The sequence below is a fragment of the Cryptomeria japonica genome, chromosome 1, assembly GCF_030272615.1.
Source record: "Cryptomeria japonica chromosome 1, Sugi_1.0, whole genome shotgun sequence".
NCBI lineage: Eukaryota > Viridiplantae > Streptophyta > Pinopsida > Cupressales > Cupressaceae > Cryptomeria > Cryptomeria japonica.
The window spans coordinates 558,277,409-558,300,416 of NC_081405.1; the positions used below are offsets into that span (position 1 = coordinate 558,277,409).

The window sequence follows — 23,008 nt, forward strand, 5'->3', positions numbered from 1 at the left end:
AAATTTAGAAGTCCTACTACGAGCATCAAGCTATAACAACTTATCCTCAAGTATGTTTTCATGATGGATTTTGTTATGATTTGTCATGTTGTTACGCAAAAACTTAGATAACTCATCTAAAGAAAATCACATCACCACCATCATCAATCCTAAGGTATAATCCAATCAATTTAGTATTTCATTTATGATTTATCCTCTACCATACCAAGGGTAAGATTTATTTGTCAACATCATAGCTATTGTGAAGGTGGAAAAACAAACACAAGATCTGACTTCTAGGCAAGCCGTTATACAACACAAATTTTTTCCCTCTTCCTTGTGTAGGTTACATATCCGATAATTGAGTTCTAGATTTGCACAAAGCAGATTAAGCGACATAGTTGAAAACTTTAAATATGTAAAAACCCTAGGTCTATGGTAGCTAGACCAATTGACCAATAATTTTTAGCATAATTTTGAAGGGAATATCTATAGAGCATCCTGATCCAAAGTTTGAAGTCTTAGCTAACGAAGACACCTCTAGGTCAAGGGTGCTTATCTCACAGGTTGACACTTTTAGGTTTGGATTTTAGTAAGAGGTTCTTCTCTGAATTCATTTTGTAGATTTGTACTTCTATGTTTGCTTCCAGTTCTGTCTCTATTTTTATGTTCAATCTTATGAATTTTGCACCATTTTACATAGTCATTACACATTCACATGAAATCAAATCAAATCAAAAGATAAAATAATCATACACAACATCCAACTCTCCTTTGGAACTGAAGTTGGATTTTGTTTGCTACATCTTTTAATGAATGATGTTACTTTATATCTTATTTTATGTCTCTAGGATAAGAATTCATTTTACTACATTCCAATATTAGTTAAAAAAAAGGTTCAAATTTGGAGGGCACATATTTTTAGCATCTATTAGGGTATGATCTTGTTCAATCTCAACCAAAAATATTCATCAAATTCATAAAGATGGTAAAAAAATGGTTATTTAAAAAAGAAAAAGAGAGTTTTCTTATTACTCTTTTAATCCATATTACTAGGGTGAATGTATCAACATGGCTACACATATTATTAACCCTTATGTTTCCATGAGGTTTAACATTTTGAAGGTTATGATAGTAGACATTTTAGATTATTCCCTTTCTTGTTTATTTATAGCCTCATTAACAAATGTTTTTTTTTATATTCCTATGAAGGCATACATATTTCAATATCATAGAACAAAAAGTATAGGGTTTTTCAAAATTGAGAAAATGCTGAAATTTAATGATAAAGAAGACTTAAGTTTGTTTGCCAATAAACCAAAACATTGAGTTAATCAAAATTTATCATTTGGAAATATGTCAATAGACAAGCATGTGTTTGATAACCAAACCCTTTGTGTAGAATATTGTAATAAAATTGAAATATAAAATTACTCATAAATGTCATGACTTACTAACCTGATGAAGAGCTTGAATAACAAAAGCTTTTGCAACTAAAATTCTTTCATCATTCAACAAATGCATTTCATCAATACCGAGTTTTAACAAGAACTAATACTAGCATGTCACTACTCTTATGTCTAATCACATTTCATTTTTTAAATGTTTTCACAATCATCTTCTAAAAATAAAACATGAGATACATAGTTTTGGAGAAACAATATCATCCCAATTGGATTGGGCCACATTCAACAAAAATCCAATATAATATTTCCATCTTGTAATATTCATCCAAATTCTTAGCATATAGATATAGAAAAATAGCTACATGCCTTAGATGAAAATAGGGACAAAGGATCTATTTTCTATTTAATCCACTTTATTATTCGCCACATTCAAGTTTAATTAAAAAGAAAGAAAAACCTTGCACAACTAGTTGTATATTAGAAATAACTAGGACACTATAAAATAAAGAAAACCTAGGAAAGCCTTGTTTCTCCTCTACTAGCACGGGGTCCAAGAAAGATAGTATTTGCATTTAATCAAGTGAAAACATAAGTCTCCACCTATATTGGCTAGGAATAATAATATGAAGTCACCTAACCAAATTTTAATATCCTTTATTCTTTTATGCATATTGATAGCATGCTTCAAAATTATCATTTTGGCATAGGCTAAATAATGATTTATAGAACAAACCCTTATTCTAAAATGGAAACTTGGAAAGACACTAAGAAGTTTCATAAAAGTAAAAGGAAACGCAAATTGATAGCTATCAATAATATAGATTTGAACTAACAAGTTCCAATTTGCATACATTGGATCTTTGTGCCTCACTAGATTCAAATCAAATACACTTTGAATACAAGAAACTAGAAACACATCACCTCTTGTTCTTTATTTCCTATTCTTAATATAAAAATGAGAGCATTGATTGATGGATATCAATAAAAATCCTTGAGCTAACAAGATACTATTTGCATACATTACATCCCTAGGCCTCACCAGATTCAAACCAACTATATTTTAAACATAGATAAATGATAACACAGTTCCTCTTGTTATTTATTGCATGTGGCTAACAATATACATGACTATAAATTCTTAAGGTAAATGTACACAAATTGATTTTCTAAAAAGGCTTTGAAAACTTTTAGCCAAACATAAATAGCAAAGATAGACAATTGAGAAGTATGTTTGAAAGATAGAAAAAAAATATGTTTCACCAGTTCCATAGATCACGCTCAATAAGCATATTATCCACTTCATGGACATAATTGAAAATTAAAATAACAATATTTAATGCACTCAATGAAAATAGGTTATTAATATTATTGTGCAAGTTCTATACACATTTTAGGATATAAGGGGGTATGTTGTAAGTAAATCTAAATTCAATGAAGTAGTAGGAGGCTTGCATGAGTAGTGGAGCACATGGGAAATGATTATCATAGATCATGTAAAGCAAGTACAAATAAAGACTATTTGGATTTGTTAGAAAAAATTTCATCAAATTTGTAAATTGAAAAAGCAAAAAAACCTAGTAAAAATATGATAGTGAATTAGGAAAAAAGAAAAAAATGACAAAAATTCCATTTTAAAAATCAAATTGTAGTAGATCGTAGGAAAACACTTATTTCTCCTTTGTTGACATGGTTTTTAAGAAACACATATTTGTGTTTAGTTAAGTGAAAATGCTTTGATACATATGTATGTCATGTTTCAAAACTGCCATTTTGTCATAGGTTAAAGAAAGATTTATAGAACAAACCTTATGTCAAAATGACAGCCTAGAAAGAGGTTCATATTGATTCAATATAGATCCTCCAAATCCCTAGCAAAGAAGAGAGAAATGGATTCATGCAATATCATGCTAAAAGAATAATAACTAGACCAAACAACATTTTTTAAAAAAATTTGATCTTTATATTCATAGGGTTTTTCATTATGAAAGATATTGAGACACAAGCTATAGTAGAATAATCTTCTTTAATATAAATAGTAATACGACATCATGTAAGAAAATTAACAAGAAAAAATATCAGTAATGTAAATTATATTAGAAAACACAGGAGACACAAGTGATTGCATTATATTAGAAAACGCCGAGAAAACGCCGAAGACACAAGTGATTGATTGATTTGAAATATGAAAAAGAAATTTTTTACCACAAACTTATACAAACAAAACAAGAAAATAAAAAACCCTATGAATTGATTGATTCTATTTCAACATCGGAGGAGTTGTCTCCTGCCACAAACTTCTCTAAGATTCAACGAAAAAAACATGCAACTCACCTAGGATTCTTATTAATATAGCACCTATGACATCTTGGAAGCTACACATCGGAGGAGGCAATAAAAACAAGGCCTACAATGGCCACATGCCTACCAACAGCTATGAAACTGGTAAGCTTTAGATGAATTTTGGAACACAATGATCTTTTGGGGCTTTCAAGGATTGTTCCCGAGCAGCAGTTCTTGCCTTCTGCAACTTCTGAATATCAGTCACAAAATCTTGTAAGTTTGCATTTGAAGATCCTCCACAAGCAACAGCCTTTCTCGCCATGTCCTTCAACTTTTCTGCCTGTCTTTTCATCTGTTTCCCCTTGTCTTTACTCAGAACAAGTGTAACACCCTCCTTCACTCGTTCCTTATCTGCAATTCCATCTATATGCTCGCACACTTGGATTCCAATGCCGGACTCCACAGCTAGTTTAGAATTGAAGTGTTGATCTGCAATCATTGGCCATGTGATTAATGGGACTCCAAGAGTTACGCTTTCAAGCATAGAATTCCATCTGCAGTGGCTCATGAAAGCGCCTACAGATGAGTGGGAGAGAATAACAAGTTGTGGCACCCAACCCCATATTAATAGCCCTCTATTCTTTGTTCGCTCTTGGAACCCCTCCGGAAGATATGTGCGAGCCAGGTCGGATTGCGTGTGTTTAACCTCTGGAGACACTTTGATAGCCCAAATGAAGGGCTGTTCGCTGGCTTCTAGCCCACCAGCCAAGGCCTTGCTTTGTTCTTCTGTTAAGAATGTCCGGCTTCCAAACGAAATATAAGCAACTGAACATGAGCTTTGAGAATCCAGCCATTGGAGCAGCTTATCTTCGCTGATGTCTGCCATTTTACCTTGGGTGCTGACTCTCACCGCACCTTCAAAGCAAGCGGACGGAAGTACTGGGCCTATGGACCATACCTTTTTCCCTGTCAGATTTCTCAAGTGTTGGAGATATTCAGGCTCCAGCTCCTCAAACATATTGACGAGCATTCCCCATCCTTGGATGGCTGAGTGTATCCGTCCTGTTCTCTTCATCGGCATGGCCTGGAACATCACTGAGTGTATTTCGTGCTTATGTAATCTGAGTGGAGTGGGGAGACCCAAGCTCAGGACAAAACTGTCGTCTTCTTCCTTCAATGCGTTGTGCGAATATGACAGCCATGCAGAACGCAGCAGAGTCAGAGCGAATGCGCCATATGTATCGAACGCAACCTTAACGATGTTTTGTTTTTGGGCTAACTCCATATTCCATCCCAGAAGCACATCATGCATGATACAAACAGGAGCTTCCCTCCCTTCAAGTTGGCCTTCAAGCCAACGGTTAAAAGGGTGTTCAAGGTTAGCGACCAGATCAAAAATTAGATCAGTTTGCTCGGAAGGAACTTGCTCGAAGCTTTCCACTCCCTTGGGTAACCCTTCAACTTGTGGCGTAGGAAGGACTGTGAGGCGAATATCGAAGCCGGAGGAAATAGCGTGGGCCATTTGGAGTTTCAGAGAGGGTGCATTAGCAGCGGTGGTGACAAAAGTGACGGCAAGGCCATACGAGGCAAGCAAGTTACAATACTCGAGTAGAGGGATGGCGTGACCCAGTGCAGGAAACGGCACTGCCACTACATGGGGTTTCTCAAAACCGTTCAACATCTTTATTACTGATTGAACTCGACTGCAATCTTTGTAAGAAGGATTGGCCGACTGAATAATGAATTACATACAGAATTCCACACAAATTTCCAGTGATGAGAATTGCCAAGTTACAACCAAGGGTCAGATGCTTTATTTGTTACGTCTGAAAGGGTAGGGCATTAATTTGTCGTTTCCCATGTCAAGATCTAAAATAGGATATCCGGCATCAATGAAGTTGGAAAATAACTTAGAACGGCAATTCCTGATCCCTTAGACCAACGTCATTAAAATCAATCAATCGTTCATTCATGTGCAATGAGGAAAGCAGGGGTGATGGGCCATTTCGACAAATTTATGCAGATCCAATCCTTACAGTTTGGAGTGCATTCACACCGTCTAGCACAAGGGAAAATTGCCAGCTTTAACGCCTTCTGTATGAAAGTTATTATGTTTGCTAATGGACGGGCCAGAGCTTAAGGCGGACGACCCCACATAATTGCATGATGAGGTTCTAGAATGATAAGTTTTTTGTTTTTTTTCCTTTTGTGTGTTTTTCCAAGTACTCGTGTATTATAGTAAAGATTAAAAATTTGATTGGTTTTTCTTTTTGTAATCTAATGAGAGTTGCAACAAAGATTAAAAAAAACAACAAACACTTTTATCAATGGCCTCTCCTTCAATTTTCAAAATCTTCACTCGCACTTGTGGATTCTTGCAACCCGGTTCCCCTACTCACACTGGTTCCCTTGCTCACAATGGCTCCCTTATTAACAAATCCCCTATCTACAACATTGTGGTTGACACTTCTCACTTGCCCCCCCAGAAACTCTCTCATTTGACTCCCCTAGAGGCCTATGCTTCGATGAACTCTGCCCTTAAGAATTTGTTTGTTGATCTGCTCTGCAAACCCTCATTTGGCCCATCTACCCCTTCAGCAAAATGCCTTCCTTGCACCTCCTCTGTTCCAAAAGTGTCTTTGGGTAAGGAGGTGCTTGACTACATTTCCTACTACAAAAAGTACGTACTAATCAATAGATTCAATTGATTGTGATCGTCACTCCCATTACTACATTCTTGGATCTCTGATCAATCGAACTCCTAATTTCTATGAAGCTAGAGATCTACCGATGTGCTTGTGGGTTTTTTGTTGTATGTTTTGATCACACTGATGATAGGGAAATAGTTCTCTCTGTGGGCCTGTGGAGATGAGACTCCCATGTTCTGCCACTGCGGCCTTCGACCTCTTCTTTGAGTCCTCTGACAGACATTGTTGAGGTCTCCCCTATTTGGGTTGGGCTCCCCCACCTCTTGCTGCACTTCTACTGCCCTACCACTAATGAGTCTATTAGTAACATGTTGGGCCGCTTTATTAAGGTGGACCCTAATATTAGTTTCTTTTCTCATGCTTCCTTTGCTAGGATTGTAGTTGATTTGGATCTCTCTAAACCCCTTCCTGCGGAGATCTCTCTTAGGGTTGGTGGTCTCCGGTAGAGACAACACTTGGACTATAAAGGAATTCCTTTTTAGTGTCAATGTTGCTTTGCCACAAGGCATCTGGTCTTTTCTTGCCCTCATGGGTCTTGTGTTCGTTCATCTCCCACTTGGTAGAAGCATGCGGATAGGTGCCATCTCACTATTTTTTTGGCACTTTCAAACATGGACTCTTTTGTTGTGGAACCATCTTCGTTGACTGTCCCTGCTTCTATGGTTCATTCATTGGTCCCTTTGGCTCTTGCCTTGTCACCCCTTGCTATTGCGACTCCTCCCCCCAGGAGATTCTATTTTTTCTAGAGCGTGTGTTGCTACTATTGTGTAGTTTCCTTTAAAGGACCTCTCCTACATAGGACTCATCCCTTCTATGGCCCCAAACGCTCTCTCCCTTGATTGCCAAGTTCCTCTCTCGGGCTCTATTATCCCTCTCTATTATCTTCATGAAATTACATAATTTGATGTATTGTAATTTGAATTATACCTTTCTTGCCATTGGGTGAGCTAAAAAAACCCCATAATGACTCAAAAATTCACTTAATAAATAAGTGGAATAGCATGTGCATTTGTAGAGCACTAATAAACACCTATAATATCATTATAGTTTTCAAATTCATATTGTTGATACACCTTCTTCATACACTAGTATAACTAAAATACCTCCATTTTTCACCAACCATCCTATGCACCTAATTTCTTTGCTACTTTTTTATCTATCCATTTATTATTTACCCTATCAACCAAGTTCATTGCTCATACCTATACATCTAACACAAAACTAAGTATTGATTGTCACATACATTAGGTCCTAAACATAGAAGACTTAGATGACCTATGAAAAATGGCATTATACAAACATATTTCATTTAAACATTCGTATACTACTTCTTAACCTACAAACCCTTGCCACACACACACACACATATAAATATGTACATACATATACATCTATATACACACATATACATATATATACGGGTATGTGCACAAAGATGGTGGTCAGAAAAGTGGACACCACCCATAAAAAACATGAAAAAACAAGCAGTGCGTACGTGCTTAGGTCTGTTGTTCCTGAGCCTAAAAAAGGTAGCGCGTACGCGCTACTTTTAGGAAAGTGAGCACGTACGCGCTACCTTTAGGAAAGTGAGCGTGTACGTGCTACTTTTAGGAAAATGAGCACGTACGCACTAATAAGCCCTAAAGGATCACGTACACAGTACCTATCAAAAAAAGTTTTTAAAAAAAACTAGGTCTTATTTTCGCGTGATAGCCACGTTTTTTTCCCCCATTTTCTCTGCCAAACCACGAATGGGGTGCCTCATTTATCCTCCAGACACTATGGATCAAGGTTGGTTTTTGTTAATTTTTGTCTTTCTTTCCCGTTTGTTCAATTTGTTTTACGTTTTGAATTTAATTTTATTAATTTTGATTAGGTTTTTTCATTTTTTGTTTCAAAAACCAATTTCTAATAATCCACAACAAGAAAAACAAAATGCACCTCCTGAAAACCCACAAGATACACCCCCAATTCCTCCTTTTGACTACACACCTGAAACACGGGAGCAATTAATTAATCAATTAGGGCAAAATATGTCTAAAATCAATAGACTGATTGATAAATTGAAAACATCCGAACTTGAGCATCATAAATCCCCCGCCACTAGCCTAGAAACATTAGCTAGTGGTGCCATAGTTGTTTCCACATAAATTACAAAATGGGGAAACTTTAAGGATAGGTGTCGTCAATACTATGTTGATGGGTTATCATGTGAGGGAGTGAAAAACAAAAATATTAACAAACAACAAATATGTGCCCTTTTTGTTGACCCTAAAACTGGTCAGTCATTACCTCTTAATGCAAAGAGGTTTCCCATACATTGGTGTACCAATGTGCAGATGAAGAATCTTTTTTGGCAGAGGTGGTGGATGGTCTTTGATGATCCACCTTGTAATAATTATGAGGTGCCATTGTATTTTTTGAGAAAAGTATATTGCTCAATGTGCGGCCAAACTATTTTGACATGAGAGATTTCCATGGTAGAGGTGGCGGCTCTGCCCAAGATAGACCTGGAGCCCATAGGCAGGTAGCCCCAAAGAGTCATCGCCCCCTAGAACCCAAACCCAAGGTGCTCCAAGCTATCCCAGTAGAGCTGAAAGAGTCGATGGAGCTACAGACTCTTCAGGTAGCCACATCATTGACTGGTGCCATCATCCAGCATGGGACGTTGTTAGCACACCCTACACTAATACATTTGGGGTTAAATTCCGATGGAGGTTTCCGACGAACAAGGAGCATTGTGTGAAAATTTGATTATTTTTTTTTAAATGCCCATGTTCGTTGGAATTCTGATGACCTCGGGCATTTTATTAAAAAAAAAAAACACAAGGCATTTTCATTTTGAAAGCACAAGCGGTGACCGTCTTGCCTCCCTGCCCCCCCCCCCGCCGGAGTGATCTCTGCACAAGAAAGGTAAGGTTTTTTTTGAATTGATCCATTTTGTGCATTCCTGCGATCTTAAAATTCCATGAAATGACATCTCTTTGAGGTATTCCGTCATACAGTTCACATGCCGTGTGTATGCTACCCCATTTTGCGATTTTTGTTATTGGATAAAAAAAACCGCTCCGAGAATTTGGAAGACATTAATGAAGTAACTCAAATGAACGGAATGGGGATTGCATTGAACCACATAAGACCCGACTTCCTCCCATACCCACTATGGGTTCTCTTATTAGTGGGGGCCCTACATCCTGAATCTTGTTGGACAAGAACCGACCTATATTCCAATGCTCTCTCGATTATGCTTTGATGGATGTCCATACCTTGTTCAAAAGCTCCTATTTTGGCACACGCAGGGAGGATGCTGGAAAACGTTGCATTGAGATAAACATGACTGTATTTCCTTTTGTATTGATCTAGGGCTACTCATTAATGTATCTATGGATTTCCCTTATTCACTATGTTGTGACAGTCATTTGCATATTTGGGACTATCATCTTTCATAATTTGATGTCTTTAAGATGTGGGTGCATTGCTTGACAAGAAAAGCTCAAGCATTTTTGAAGTTCAAAGAGTTTAAACCCCTTGTTGAATGGTCATCTAGTTGTTCTCTAAATGCAAAATGCTCAAGTAAATGAGAAATTCACTCAAAATGGTTTATACACAACTAAAAGAAAACAACTAACCACTACATATATGCATCAACAAAACAGTGGTGTATAGAGACCTAATCATGCCTTCATGGATATGTAGATCAAGTTCCTACATTTTGGACAAAAGCAACTCACACAATAATATATTTGTTGAACACACCCACCACAAAGATTTGGTTATGCAATAATATATTTGTTGTTAACTTTATCATGGAGGATTTGGTTATGCTTGTTACAATCAAGGTTTGACCAAACTAATTCTTAAATATACAAATGAAGAGTGTGGTTGGTTGGTGACTAATTACTCTTTTTAACACCATTTACAAGATCATATCTAAATCAAGTGTCTCAAGAAATAAGCTACTACTAAGAAGATAGTTTTCCTAAAGCAAATGGGTTTCTTGGGTGGCTATTTATTGTAGATAACTTAGTTCCTTCATGAGAATCAATCAATTTGGAACATGTATAACTCACATTTGTGACATGTCACTAATGCAATTCCTTAGTACTTGTTTGAGTACTATCTCCTCTATTGTTTTCTATCCACTTTTGTGTCCTTAGAACAAATAATAGATTAATGAGAAGGTGGAAAAGGTGGATTCACCTAAGAGGGAGTGGATTTTCCCAATAATATGTTAGATTCTCCCAAGGATGGATGGACTATACACTTGAAAGGTAGATTATTAAGGATGATGACAAGGTGAATTTTCCTTAGAATGATAGGGTTGATTTTCCTAAGAACAAGTAGATTCATGTAAACTAGAGGATACAAATTTGGACAAAATAATGGAAGGAGACTAAAACTAGATAGATTCACCTAAATGGGAGTGTAGTCATCTAAGGATAGGAAAAATTCACCATTTGCGTATGAAAGATGGATAAGATAAATGATTTATGTGAAATAGATTCACCTAAGAGAAAGTAGATTCACATAAGGATAGGTGGATTTTCCTAAAGATGAAGAGATAAGACTTAACAAAAAGAGGACTTAGGATGATGACAAGGAGGATTCATTTAAGGATATGGCATATTCACCTAAGGGATAGTGTATTCTCCCAAGAATATGAAAAAATTATTGATTGGTGGAATGACATACTAGATCAAGGAATGATACAAGGGTAGATTCACCTAAATATAGGGTAAATTTAGCTAAAAGGGTACCCATGAGATTGTGGTACTGAGAACCTATCTATGGATGGTGTATTTGGATACAAGTATGATGAAACCATGCTTGTGTATGATGAAACAAAGTCCAAATCTCTATTATAGGTCCAACATAATCTCTATTATTTGAGACACCATTTTATTAGCATATCCAATTAGGGTAATTTATGGGTTTAATTATGGATCATGTTGTCTATTTGCATGCACTATTGAACTTATTTTGATGTATTGTGATTATTTTAATTTTGAAGTTATAAATAAATTATGTTTGTACCTTAGAAAGGGTAACTCCAATTGATGTTTGGGCAGTTTATTTGAAAACTTATGGTGATTATTGCCCTATGTTATGTAATGGAGTTATTTTTACACTAAATAATTAACTAGAAAAATGAATTTGTATTGTTGTACAAGTATGATGAAACCATGCTTGTGTGTTTACATGTTTGTGCATCCTATTGAGAACCAACCTCATTGTTGAGGAACTCAATAAATGTGGTGTTAAGTAGAAGAATGGAAAACTCAAGAAGCTATGGTGACATATTGTGGCATTAGTAGGGATTATCTCTATTGACCACACCTTTCAAAGATAGTATCCCCTAGTTCTCCTCATAGAATGGACCATTGGATGGCTCATAGTGGTATCCTATCCTACATTTATCTTGATGGCATTGCCGATAGTTGGTATGTGGTTCTCGGTACGTGTTTCCTCTTACCCTATTATCTTATTTATATCTTTGTTCCAACATGTGGAGATTGATTTTTGTCATGCTATGATGATTTTCATGTTTGCATGTGTTTTGACATTATGCAAATAGATATGATGTCACACCATACTTATGTTTTGATATAGTGTAGGTGATGGTTACATGTTGTTGATGGTAGCGACTTGGATTCAAAGACACAATTCCACACACACACACAAATATTTGAAGATGCATTTTATATTATTCCTTCTTAGTGGCGATTAGTGTTGGAAGATTTGCACACATGTAGAGAGGAACTCATGTTAGATACAATAGGTTGTGTTGAATAACATATGAATGTGCCTCATGATGTATACATATAGCTTTGGTGTGTGACATGCATGCACATTTTTCCATAAGACACATTGCTATGTGGCATGTGCCCTATGCATGTCTTCTTTGTGAGGCACGTTGCTATGTGCAATGTGGCCCTAGGTGTGTCTTCTCTATGAGGTGTATTGCCATGATATGTTAGGATTTGTAGTGTGCAGACCACAAATGCATGCATGAGGGACTATTATTATAGTCATGTTTTTTGGGCATGTAGCCTAGGCATGTCTTCTCCATTAGGTACATGGCCATGCCATGTGGGAGTTTTTGTGCTCATGCCACAAATGCACACATGAGGGACTATTATTGGAGTCATGATGAATCTTCACTCTATTTAGCCACAATTTCTAGTCGTATAGTTATGTAATGTGCACTTTTAAGGATTGTGAAGTTTCCTTCAATTATTGATGATCTCTCATCTTTGTTGCATGGGCCAACAATTTTATTTTATCTTGTTTGAATTAGTTTAATCACTATTGTGAGTTTTCTCTATTGTGTAGTTATTGTGGCTATGTTTGATTTGCTATTGGAATTGAACATATTTATTTGACTTATTATTGGTACTATTTTTTCTTTCTTTCAATATTTATGATCTTTGGTAGTTTAGTGAAACTCTTGCTATTTTTAAATGTTGCCTTCTTTGTTGTGATGTGATTCCTCACCAAGATCGACGTAGATAACCTTGGATGAGTGTATATAAGGAATCAAACATTGGGAAAATTTGAGGATAGGGGTAAGTGTTTGTTGTATGGGTAGCTACGATCCACTTGTACATTCTTAGTGATTATTGACGGCTATGTCTTAGAGGCTAATCCCATTAAACAAACAAGGGGGAAGTCATACATAATCATATGGATCCTCCCTAGTTCTGTGTGGATTCAAGACCACCATTTCATATGGTTCTTGATTACTTTGTGAGACCATGGCATCCTCTTAGACCAATATGTGAGCCTTGTATTGTTATCCCTGCAATGTGGATGAATAAGTGTATGTTAAAATAAATGCTTTGCATGCCATATAGTTGCATATGAGTTGTTCACATCATCAGATCATGATTTAGAATATGTGAATTATTTTATCCACGTGAAGTCGAATGATTGCTTATGAAAATGTGTTATACATTGAAGCATAATCTGTAAGATGTTCTCTTCAAGAAAAAATATTTAATCTTTCATAGTAAAATGTTGACGAAATGGGGTCTTATTCTAGGAAAGTAAACTACAAACCTATACATTCACCATTTCAAAACATTTTATTGAGGAATAGTCAATTTGGTTCAATTTAATTCCTCTAGGAGAGACCAGCAATATGATTAATTGTTCCATTTTGATGTGATTGGATATGATTAGATATAATTTCATTGAAGATGCAAGAACTAAGTAAAATTATGCAAAATTGACAAGATTAAGCATAAACAGGCAAATAATAAAGCAAAAAGCTAACATAGAGGTACATATTTGGAAATAAGACTCTAAAATGAACCTAATCAGTAACCTATAGGGAAAATGAGGTTAGAGATAATCTACCTATATGGAAAGTGGTTAAACTCTACCTCTAAGTGGCTCATCTTGAGCATTGTCGGTATATGGGCATTGATGGCATATTATACCTAGTTCTATCATTTTTATGGGTGCAAAATTAACAAGGCAAAATAGTATTAGTGGGATCATGATCTCATCAAAATGGTTTTGGCTTTTCATTTATAGAATGTGTCATGTTGCATGATATGGTGGGGATAGAACAAGTGAATTTACAATGGGAGACAATGTAACTCGATGGGCATTGTCATCAATGAGAAGACAAATATTCTCAATTGTTTCATCAATATTTGAAAGGTGAGAGTCCACAAACAGATGTGAAATGTTTAAGTAGGCCTCCCAATGAAGTGGATCTCATAGACACGAAGAATCCTATATAGAGAATCATTGAGAGCCCTTGAAGAAGCAAATTTGAACTTCGATGAAGCAATACATGATGGAGGAATATCTTGCAAGAGGAAATCAAAGTCATTATGGTGTCATCTAGATCTGAAATGTGGTCTACTTTTCAAAAAAGTAAAGATGCTTGATAGGAATGTGTCCTAGTGGGGTGAATCTAGAAGACATATAATCCTATTGCAACGAATCATGGAAAGTTCTAGAAGAAGCAACTTTTAATTCTAAAGTAGCAACGTGTATAAGAGATGTTCTCATTTGTAGATGGAGTATCAAGAGGAGGATCACTAGTCCATGGACCATGTCATTGTTGTTAAATACCTACGCTTTTGTTCATAGTCACTTGGTGTAGGAATGAATTCAATGAGATAGGGTAGGAGATCCTACATGATGTAATTTTTCACTATCCCTTGTTTCGAGTACAAATGGTTCTCTGAATTTATCTTGACAATAGAATGTCAGAATTTAATACCATAATCCATGATGAAAACTGCCAAAAATAGAAATTTATCTTAGTTCGCAATTACAAAATGCTTTTGTATAGGCCTCTCAAAGATTAAGTACATCAAATTGAGACTTTATAAATTGAGTGTATGTATTAGCAATCTCCCAAATTGTTCAATGGTCTCCAAACCTTGTCAATTTTTTTATTTTATTTTAACTCAAATATGTATGGTATAGGCATATCATTGGTTGTGTGATTTTTTTTTTCCTTAAATGCTTCTACGACCAAAAGAGACAAGTTTTAGATGAAAATGGGGTCTTATGGGCCTTTTTGACACAATGGTAGGTTCTTTAGACCTGAAAATGCCCCAAAAACTAGTCGATTGCCTTAAGTTACAAACAAATCCTTGTTTGTGAGCATGCTTCTTGATCTCCAATTTTGGTGGAATGAAAGATAATATTGAATTTCTCAAGCCTTTTGGATGCTTCGAAACCACCAAAAAAAAGATACTTTGATCATTGAAATGTTGTAGTGACCTGGATAAAAAAAGAAAACTAAGTCTAAACTTTAGAAGTTAGTTTTTTCTTGTCAAATTGTTCTCAATTTTCAAATCATCCAAGGATGCAAGAGGAGTATTTTTTTTATGAGAAGATAAAAAAAAAACTTATAATCTTTTGAAACCATTGAAACATGGGGACCCCTTCCCCCCCTCCAAAATCCCTATTTTTTCAAGATGTAATACTTAGGGGAAACATCCCCTTGCCGCACCACTTAGGGACGTCCTAGGGACTCCAAGGAGTCTCTTGACCATCTTGAGGATGCCTATGAGTCTCCCATGGCCCCCAATTAGAAACTCCAATTCTAAACAAAAATGGTGAAATTATTGTGAAAATGTCATCTGCATTAAAGGTTTGGCAATGCCCCCTAACCTTGATGGGGGCTCTGCCCCAAACCCCCCACAAGGGGCACTACCCATTGACCCCAAACCTCTACCCAACATTCTTATTGTTAATGCAATTGTTTCCATTTTTTTTATGTTGACTAGTTTAAACACTTAGTATGCCAAAGTTTCATCTGCAATTCTTATACTTATTCTTAGCTTGTTCCCAAAGTTCCAAAACTCTACCACCATTGTTAATGTTCAAATTTCAATGCAATCATTGACATATTTTTAATGTTTATTGTAAAATTTACATAGTGTGGCAAAGTTTTATTTATAGTTGTTATACTTATTCTATACACATCCTTTTATAATTAATTTTTTAAGTTGTATATATATTTGCATCCCACCCCGCCCCCTTCATCATCCCCCTGTCGTCCCCAAACTTAAGCCCTTGGTATGTTAAGATATGAAAGTTCACAATAGTTTCATTTGATATGTTATTCGAGGAAAAACCTACAATATATAGCTTCCAAGATTCCAAATCCATGAGGATCATGAAGAGGTAGAAAACCAAAAAAAGAAATTGCTTATCCAAGTTTCCAAATTTGTGACAAGGAAAAAGTAGAATCTCAATCAAAGAAGGAGAATGTGCAAATCATTATCTTATTCTACCTAAGTAAAAATATTACCTAATTAAGCTTTTTAATAGTGGAATATCACACTTAGGATAAAACATATCCAAGGTAAATAAAATATTACATTGATAGGCTTCTTTGGTTGCTCTAAAAGTTGTGCCTTATGAATTATGTTCTTGGATACTAAAGTTTCCAAATTCTGGGCACTCTTGATAGCTTCTCGTAGAGATTGTGATTCGAAGGCTTTAACCAAACATTTCAATGGTTTATGTTGATGTGTTTTTTATGCACTATGCAACACAAAATAAAATACTAAGTATTCTATCCTCTCTTGAACAAAATCCTCCCAAGTGCTAAACTACATGATCAAATGGGATGACTCCAAGATTCCAATAGTTAGGTCTTGACTTTATATTGCAGATAGACTCAATGATTGTGATGTGATATCTGTTGGAATCACAAGGGGGACTTACGTTGCTTGGGTCAAGACCTATCCATTCTCATGTTTCATGATTGATTTACACTCCATGATTTAGGTCATCCTTGAGCAACATCTTGACTTAGCCAAATTTTGTTTTTTGTACCCTAATTCTTTAATTACTAGCATTGCCTTAGGTTTTATTGGAATTCTTGCTTTTCTAGCATGGGCACATTTCTAGGGTTCATTTGCACAAATTGCTCTTGATGAGCAAGCTAGTATCATGACCATGACTTAAACAAAATTTTAACTTAGTCAAATTATCTCCTCCAAACTTCTATGAGTTCATCGCCTTCATTCTTCATCATTTGGATGTCTTTTGTCATTGGAAGGTAATTCTTGACCACCATACCTCAATCTTGACCTATGCTATACCCTAAAACCCTAGAACCTAGTCATGTTTACAATTGAGATCTTGGTGACTTGATCACTTAATACAGCTTAATCATGCAGGTCTCATCTAACTCTGACTCCAACACTTAAGCAAATCAACCCTAGCAACCAAGTACTTTGGGAAATATCTTGCAACTTGACAACATGGGTAATGATGGAGGAATGGAAGGTGAGACCTATAGAGGTGAGAGAGAGAGAGGGTGAGAGGAAGAGATAATGACCTGGAGAGGGTAGAGAAAGAGAAGTAGAGAGGGAGAGAAGAAGAGAGGGATGGAGAAAGAGACCTAGAGAGGGGAGAGAGAAGAGAGATAGTAGAGAGGGATAGAGAAGAGAGATAGAAGAGAGATACCAATGACAATCTTTTTCTATAAAAAAAAAAATTTCCGAAAAATCGGCCTATCACCGGAATTCCGACTCCAAAGGATAAAATTCCGACAGAGGAGTGCCATCAGATGCACAACATCCTCGTCGGAACTCTCCTGGAGGCCATCGTGTCACGACAGTATTCTTTTAGGGTATGAGCATCCATGGCGGCCATCGAAAAGGTTGGAGGTGATGTCAGAATTGCGACAACCACAAGGATAGTCGGAACTTCTGACACAAAGTTTTCGACGGATTTTTTTGTCGGTAGTGCGACAAAATTGTGTCAGAATTCCGATGATTTGCCATCGAAATTTTGACCCAAATGTACTAGTGCTATTGTACTAGATGATGAGCCATTAGTTTCTCCAGGTGACGACAGAGATCCCATTCAGCATATGTGTGTCAGTTGCTCGGGGATATGCTCAGGGATAGATGATGTAGTCGGTGCAGATGGATCCACATATCATATGTGCATGATTTGTGAGAGTAGATGTTAGGCTCGCATGAATGAGGATTTCACGCTGACAGATGAGTTGATGGACATGGTGTTTGCCCATCAACGACAGACATAGGTGTGTTGATTTGAATTCATAGCATTTTATTTATTAGTCACTTTATATTTGTAATTACATAAATGAATTTTCATTTATACATCGATTTAAATTGAGACAAATAATATGCATTTCATGATGCAGCAACAGTATCCCATACTCCTCCCCCAGTTACTATAGCTGCAACTTCGATGCCTGAGGTATAAATTTTGTAACATATTAAAATAGAATAGTACACTTTGAATTCAAAAATATTACAAGATATACTAACTATCTTTAATGCTTGGTCCAATTTTTGGTTTGTAGGTGTTGACAGGGGACCAAATGTCCCAGATTGATGACATCACGCTCTTAGCGATCGATTTTGGCCTACAAGGCTATACGGTATCATCTTTTGTACAACCCTTTTTATGTATTGTTTTGATGGAATATGCAAGTCATTTCATTTTAGATTTTTTAAATTATATTTAATAAATTATCTGTACTAATATCTCATGTTAATTTTGTTTTTTTAGGGTACCCCCTGCGTGTCTAGGCCTTGTCCTAAGAAAAATAATTCCTCAAAGATGCCAAAATGTGGGAAGAAGGTAATTGAACAAATTTTTAGTTATACAATTGTTTGAAAATGTTTAAATCAAGTATTAGTTGGGGTTTGTAGATTGATTAGTGTTTTTTGTCTATTTTACATGTACAACGATCATTGAGCAATGTGGATTTGTTGAATACACCTGATTTGCCTGTGGATCAAGAGAGGGTGGAGGTATGTATCTCTACTTTATTTTCTTGATTTCATGATTATATGCACGTGTACATGTGAACTTGTGATATATTATAATCTTATAATTTTTTCATACAAGAAATATCCATATGCGTTTCATCAATGGCGAGCCCTCCTCCGTGCACTAGAGAAGCATCTCAGGATCCGGTACACTTTTGTTTGATATATTACATTAGTTATTTTTAACCTATAATACTTATCATTATATTAATTGTGTTTAATCTTTGATCATTTTTTGTATAGGTAATAGCGACAATTTCTCCATCGATGGTGAGCCATCCTCAATCCATTAGAGGAGCATCTCAGGCACCGGTACATCAGTGTTCTCTATATTATAGCGTTTAAATGTTTTTGATGTATTTATGTTAGTACATTGTATTAATTGTACATTTAATCTACAATAGACCCCTTCGCGGTATGGCCATAATGTGGATCCTTTTAAGTATGTCTTCAAGAAAACTCTTAAGAGTGACAAGGAGAGGAGAGCGAAGATATTAGCTCCTAGATCAGCCGATGAGGTAATCTACATTTCAATTGCAAAGGAATTATAGTTAAATGCATAGTTATGTTGTTAATTGTGAACTATTTTCTAGAAAAGAATTCTAACTTGGCTTTTGAATTGTGGTTTTGCAGCCATCTACAGAGTCGCGTATTGCATCAAAGAGGCTTGATTTTGATGATCCACCACAAGTTTAGGATCATATAGTGTTATTTTTGGTCATTGAATGACCGATACATGTAGATATATTCTACATTTTTATTGTATATCGATTTGGACATGGCATATGCCACATTTTTGTAATACTTGTATTGACTTGGCAGACATGCCTTTTTTATATATATATAAATATTGATATTCGATCCAATAAATGTGTATTGATTTCATTATTTTGTATTCATTGTATTTAGTGGATGTCCTTTTATAAAGTTAATTGATCATTTTCTTATGTAATCAACAATATGAATATAAACAACAAAAAATCTATGATATAAAACATTGCAATCATTGAATATGATTTGATAAAATTTATAAAATGTTGAATTAACCCTACAAAAATCCTTGTATTCAATTCATTATTGTGTATTCGTTGTACTTGGTGGCTGCTCTTTTATAAATTTAAATGAATATTTGCCTATGTAATCAACAATATAAATATAAACAACAATATGTGTGTGGTGCGAGAGCACCCTCACGCTCGCAATGGTCATATTTTGGTTGTCGTGTGCACAAACCGACATCACGAGCGCATCTGGGTGGGAAGGTTTACACTAGGCATACTCCTCTCGTGCATCCCAAAGTGCCCTGAGTCTAAAAAATTATCAAACTTTGACAGACTATTTCTTTTAATCCAAGACACATATGATTAATCCATTTGAACCTGTGGGGTCGCGTGAGGCTCCTCTACAATGTCTTATCTCGGTTTTTGATGACTCATAGCCATTTTCAATTGGTAGCATTTTTTTGCCTGCTGCAAAAACCATCAATGGCATGCAATGCAAACTTGCAGGATAGGCTAGAATTGATTCAGTTCATTGTGTGCACAAACTGACATTATGAGTGTGTCTGGATGGGTAGGTTTATGCTAGGCATGCTCCTCTCATGCATCCCAAAGCGTTGTATCGTCGAGAGTCATACCCTATTAATGTGATTTCTCAAGTGCCCTGAGTCCAAAAAATTGTCAAACTTTGACGGATTGTTTCTTCTAATCTAGGATACATATGATCAACCTGTTTGAACCTATGGGGTCATGTGAGGCTCCTCTACAATGGCCTATCTTAGTTTTTGATGACTCGGAGCCATTTTCAATTGGTAGCATTTTTTGCTTGCTGCAAAAACCGTCAGTTGCATGCAATGCAAAGTTGCAGGATAGGCTAGAATTGATTCAGTTTGTCGTGTGCACAAATTGGCGTCATGAACACGTCCAAGTGGGCACATTTACGCTAGGCATTCTCCTCTCATGTATCCCAAAGTGTCAGAACGTCAAGAGTCATACCCTACCAGTGTGATCTCTCAAGCGCCCTAAGTCCAAAAAAATTTCAAACTTTGACGGACTATTTCTTCCAATCTAGGACACATATGATCGATCCATTTGAACCTGTGGGGTCGCGTGAGGCTCCTCTACAATCTTCTATCTCAGTTTTTGATGACTCAAAGCCATTTTCAAGTGGTAGTATTTTTTTGCCTGCTGCAAAAATCGTCAGTTGCATGCAATGCAAAGTTGCAAATAGGCTAGAATTGATTCAGTTCATCGTGTGCACAAACCGATGTCACGAGCGCATCAGAGTGGGAAAATTTATTCTAGGAATTCTCCTCTCATGCATCCCAAAGTGCCAAAACATCGAGAGTCATACCCTACCGACACGATCTCTCAAGTGCCCTGAGTCCAAAAAAATTTCAAACTTTGACGGACTGTTTCTTCCAATCCAGGACACATATGATTAATCTGTTTGAACCTGTGGGTAACGTGAGGATCCTCTACAATGGCCTTTCTTAGTTTTTGATGACTCGGAGCCACTTTCAATTGGTAGCATTTTTTTGCCTGTAGCAAAAACTATCAATTGCATGCAGTGCAAAGTTGCAAGATAGGCTAGAATTGATTTTGTTCATCGTGTGCACAAACTGACGTCACGAGCGCATTCAGGTGGGCAGGTTTACACTAGGCATGCTTCTCTCATGCATCCCAAAGCACCGAAACGTTGAAAGTCATACCCTACCGTCGCGATGTACAAGTTGCTTGACAATAATGACAATTTTTGCTCAAATTATATCTAGACTCAATCTATGACCCCTATGACCCGATAATGACTCAAATAATTCTCCATGATTATACAAGAATCAAGAATACTCATGATTGACCTTATCACATCACATAAACTCAAAACATAGACACAAAAAATGGTCACAAAACATTGTCACATATTATTAAAAAAATTGCCTCAAAATATGGTCAAATCAGCTCTTGGCTATTTGAATATACAAAAAAATGTCTTACAAATCATCTCATGGGCTTTTATATAAAATTTGGCATTACAATATGTGCGATTCATCTCATCACCATTTTAATATACAAAATTTGGCATCTACATATGTACAAATCAGCTCATTGTCATTTAAATATACAAAATTATGCCCCTAAACATGTAAAAATCAGCTCATGGGCATTTATATATACAAAAAATGAATATAGAACAATTCATCGATGATATATACAAAATTATCAAAATCATTCTACTATGAACCATAGAATCAATCGAGCCTTCAGGATCGGCTCTAACTCGTATTGTGTCAAGTATTGCCCCATGATCAGATTCACGAACTTTCCATAAAATCTTGTTATGAGGTCTACCACGATACTTCATCAAATGAATATTTGTTGCAACAACAAGATTAGAGAAATGAAGAATATGTATGTGTGTTTCAAAGTCCTCGAACAACTAAACATCAGAATTCTTGATAGGGTATCTCCTAAGCCATGTTCCTATCATGACAACAAACCCTATTGGGTACTCAATACCCTCTTTGTCAATTCAATTACTTCTATGTATAAAACAGTGATAGAAGTGCAGACACAGTTGCAGTGGGGCCTTCAATGACCTCAAAAAATTCTTTTGAGGCCGTCGAGGCTCTTGGGCAAATAAAACTGTCTAAGTACCTCGTACGCGCTGTATTAATAACTGTGTGTGTGTTGTTAGTCCATAAAATGTTGGCAAGCCCAATGGTATTTTTTTCCCCACTTTGTACTAATAAGTAGCGCGTACATGCTCCTACGCCTTAAAAATGTTATGGCAAGGCAGCAAACTAATAGGCTCAGTACCCTGTACGCGCTCCTACACCTTAAAAATGTTATGGTAGGGCAGTGAACTAATAGGCTCAGTACCCCATACACGCTATTTGTAGTAAAGAAAATGTGAAGGAAAAGGGAGAGAGAGAGAGAGAGAGAGAGAGAGAGAGAGAGGAGAGTAGGGGGAGGGAGAGAGAAGGAGAGGGGAAGGTGAGAGGAGAGGGAAGGGAGGGAGAGAGGGAGAGACAAAGGGGTATGGAAGAAGGGAGAGAGAGAGAGAGAGAGAGAGAGAGAGAGAGGGGGGGGAGGGAGAGATAAGGAGAGGGGAGGGAGGGAAGGAAGGAGGGAGAGAAGAAGGGGTATGGAGGAAGAGAGAAGGGGAGATAATTAAGTCTCTATTTTTCACTTAAGTCTCTCTCTCTCCCCTATTCTTTATCTATGAAGTGTCTTCATCTCATCCTCTATCTCTCTATCTCACTCTCCCCTTCTCTCAGGTGTATCTCTCTTTCTCATTCTCTCCCTCTGTCCCCCCCTCCCTCTTTCCCTTTCTCATTACCTAT

The 23,008-nt window shown here is 36.5% G+C and overlaps 1 protein-coding gene across 1 annotated transcript; it reads right to left on the reverse strand.

Annotated features, from left to right (window-relative positions):
* Positions 1–3,834: 3,834 nt before the first annotated feature.
* LOC131053832 (scopoletin glucosyltransferase) lies at positions 3,835–5,346 on the reverse strand. Its single transcript, XM_057988478.2, has one exon. The coding sequence runs from the start codon at positions 5,344–5,346 to the stop codon at positions 3,835–3,837; it is 1,512 nt and encodes a 503-aa protein (XP_057844461.1).
* Positions 5,347–23,008: the final 17,662 nt, after the last annotated feature.

Bases quoted from the DNA above. Each gene is read 5' to 3' on its own strand.
- LOC131053832 (XM_057988478.2), bottom strand. From the start codon at position 5,346: ATGTTGAACGGTTTTGAGAAACCCCATGTAGTGGCAGTGCCGTTTCCT.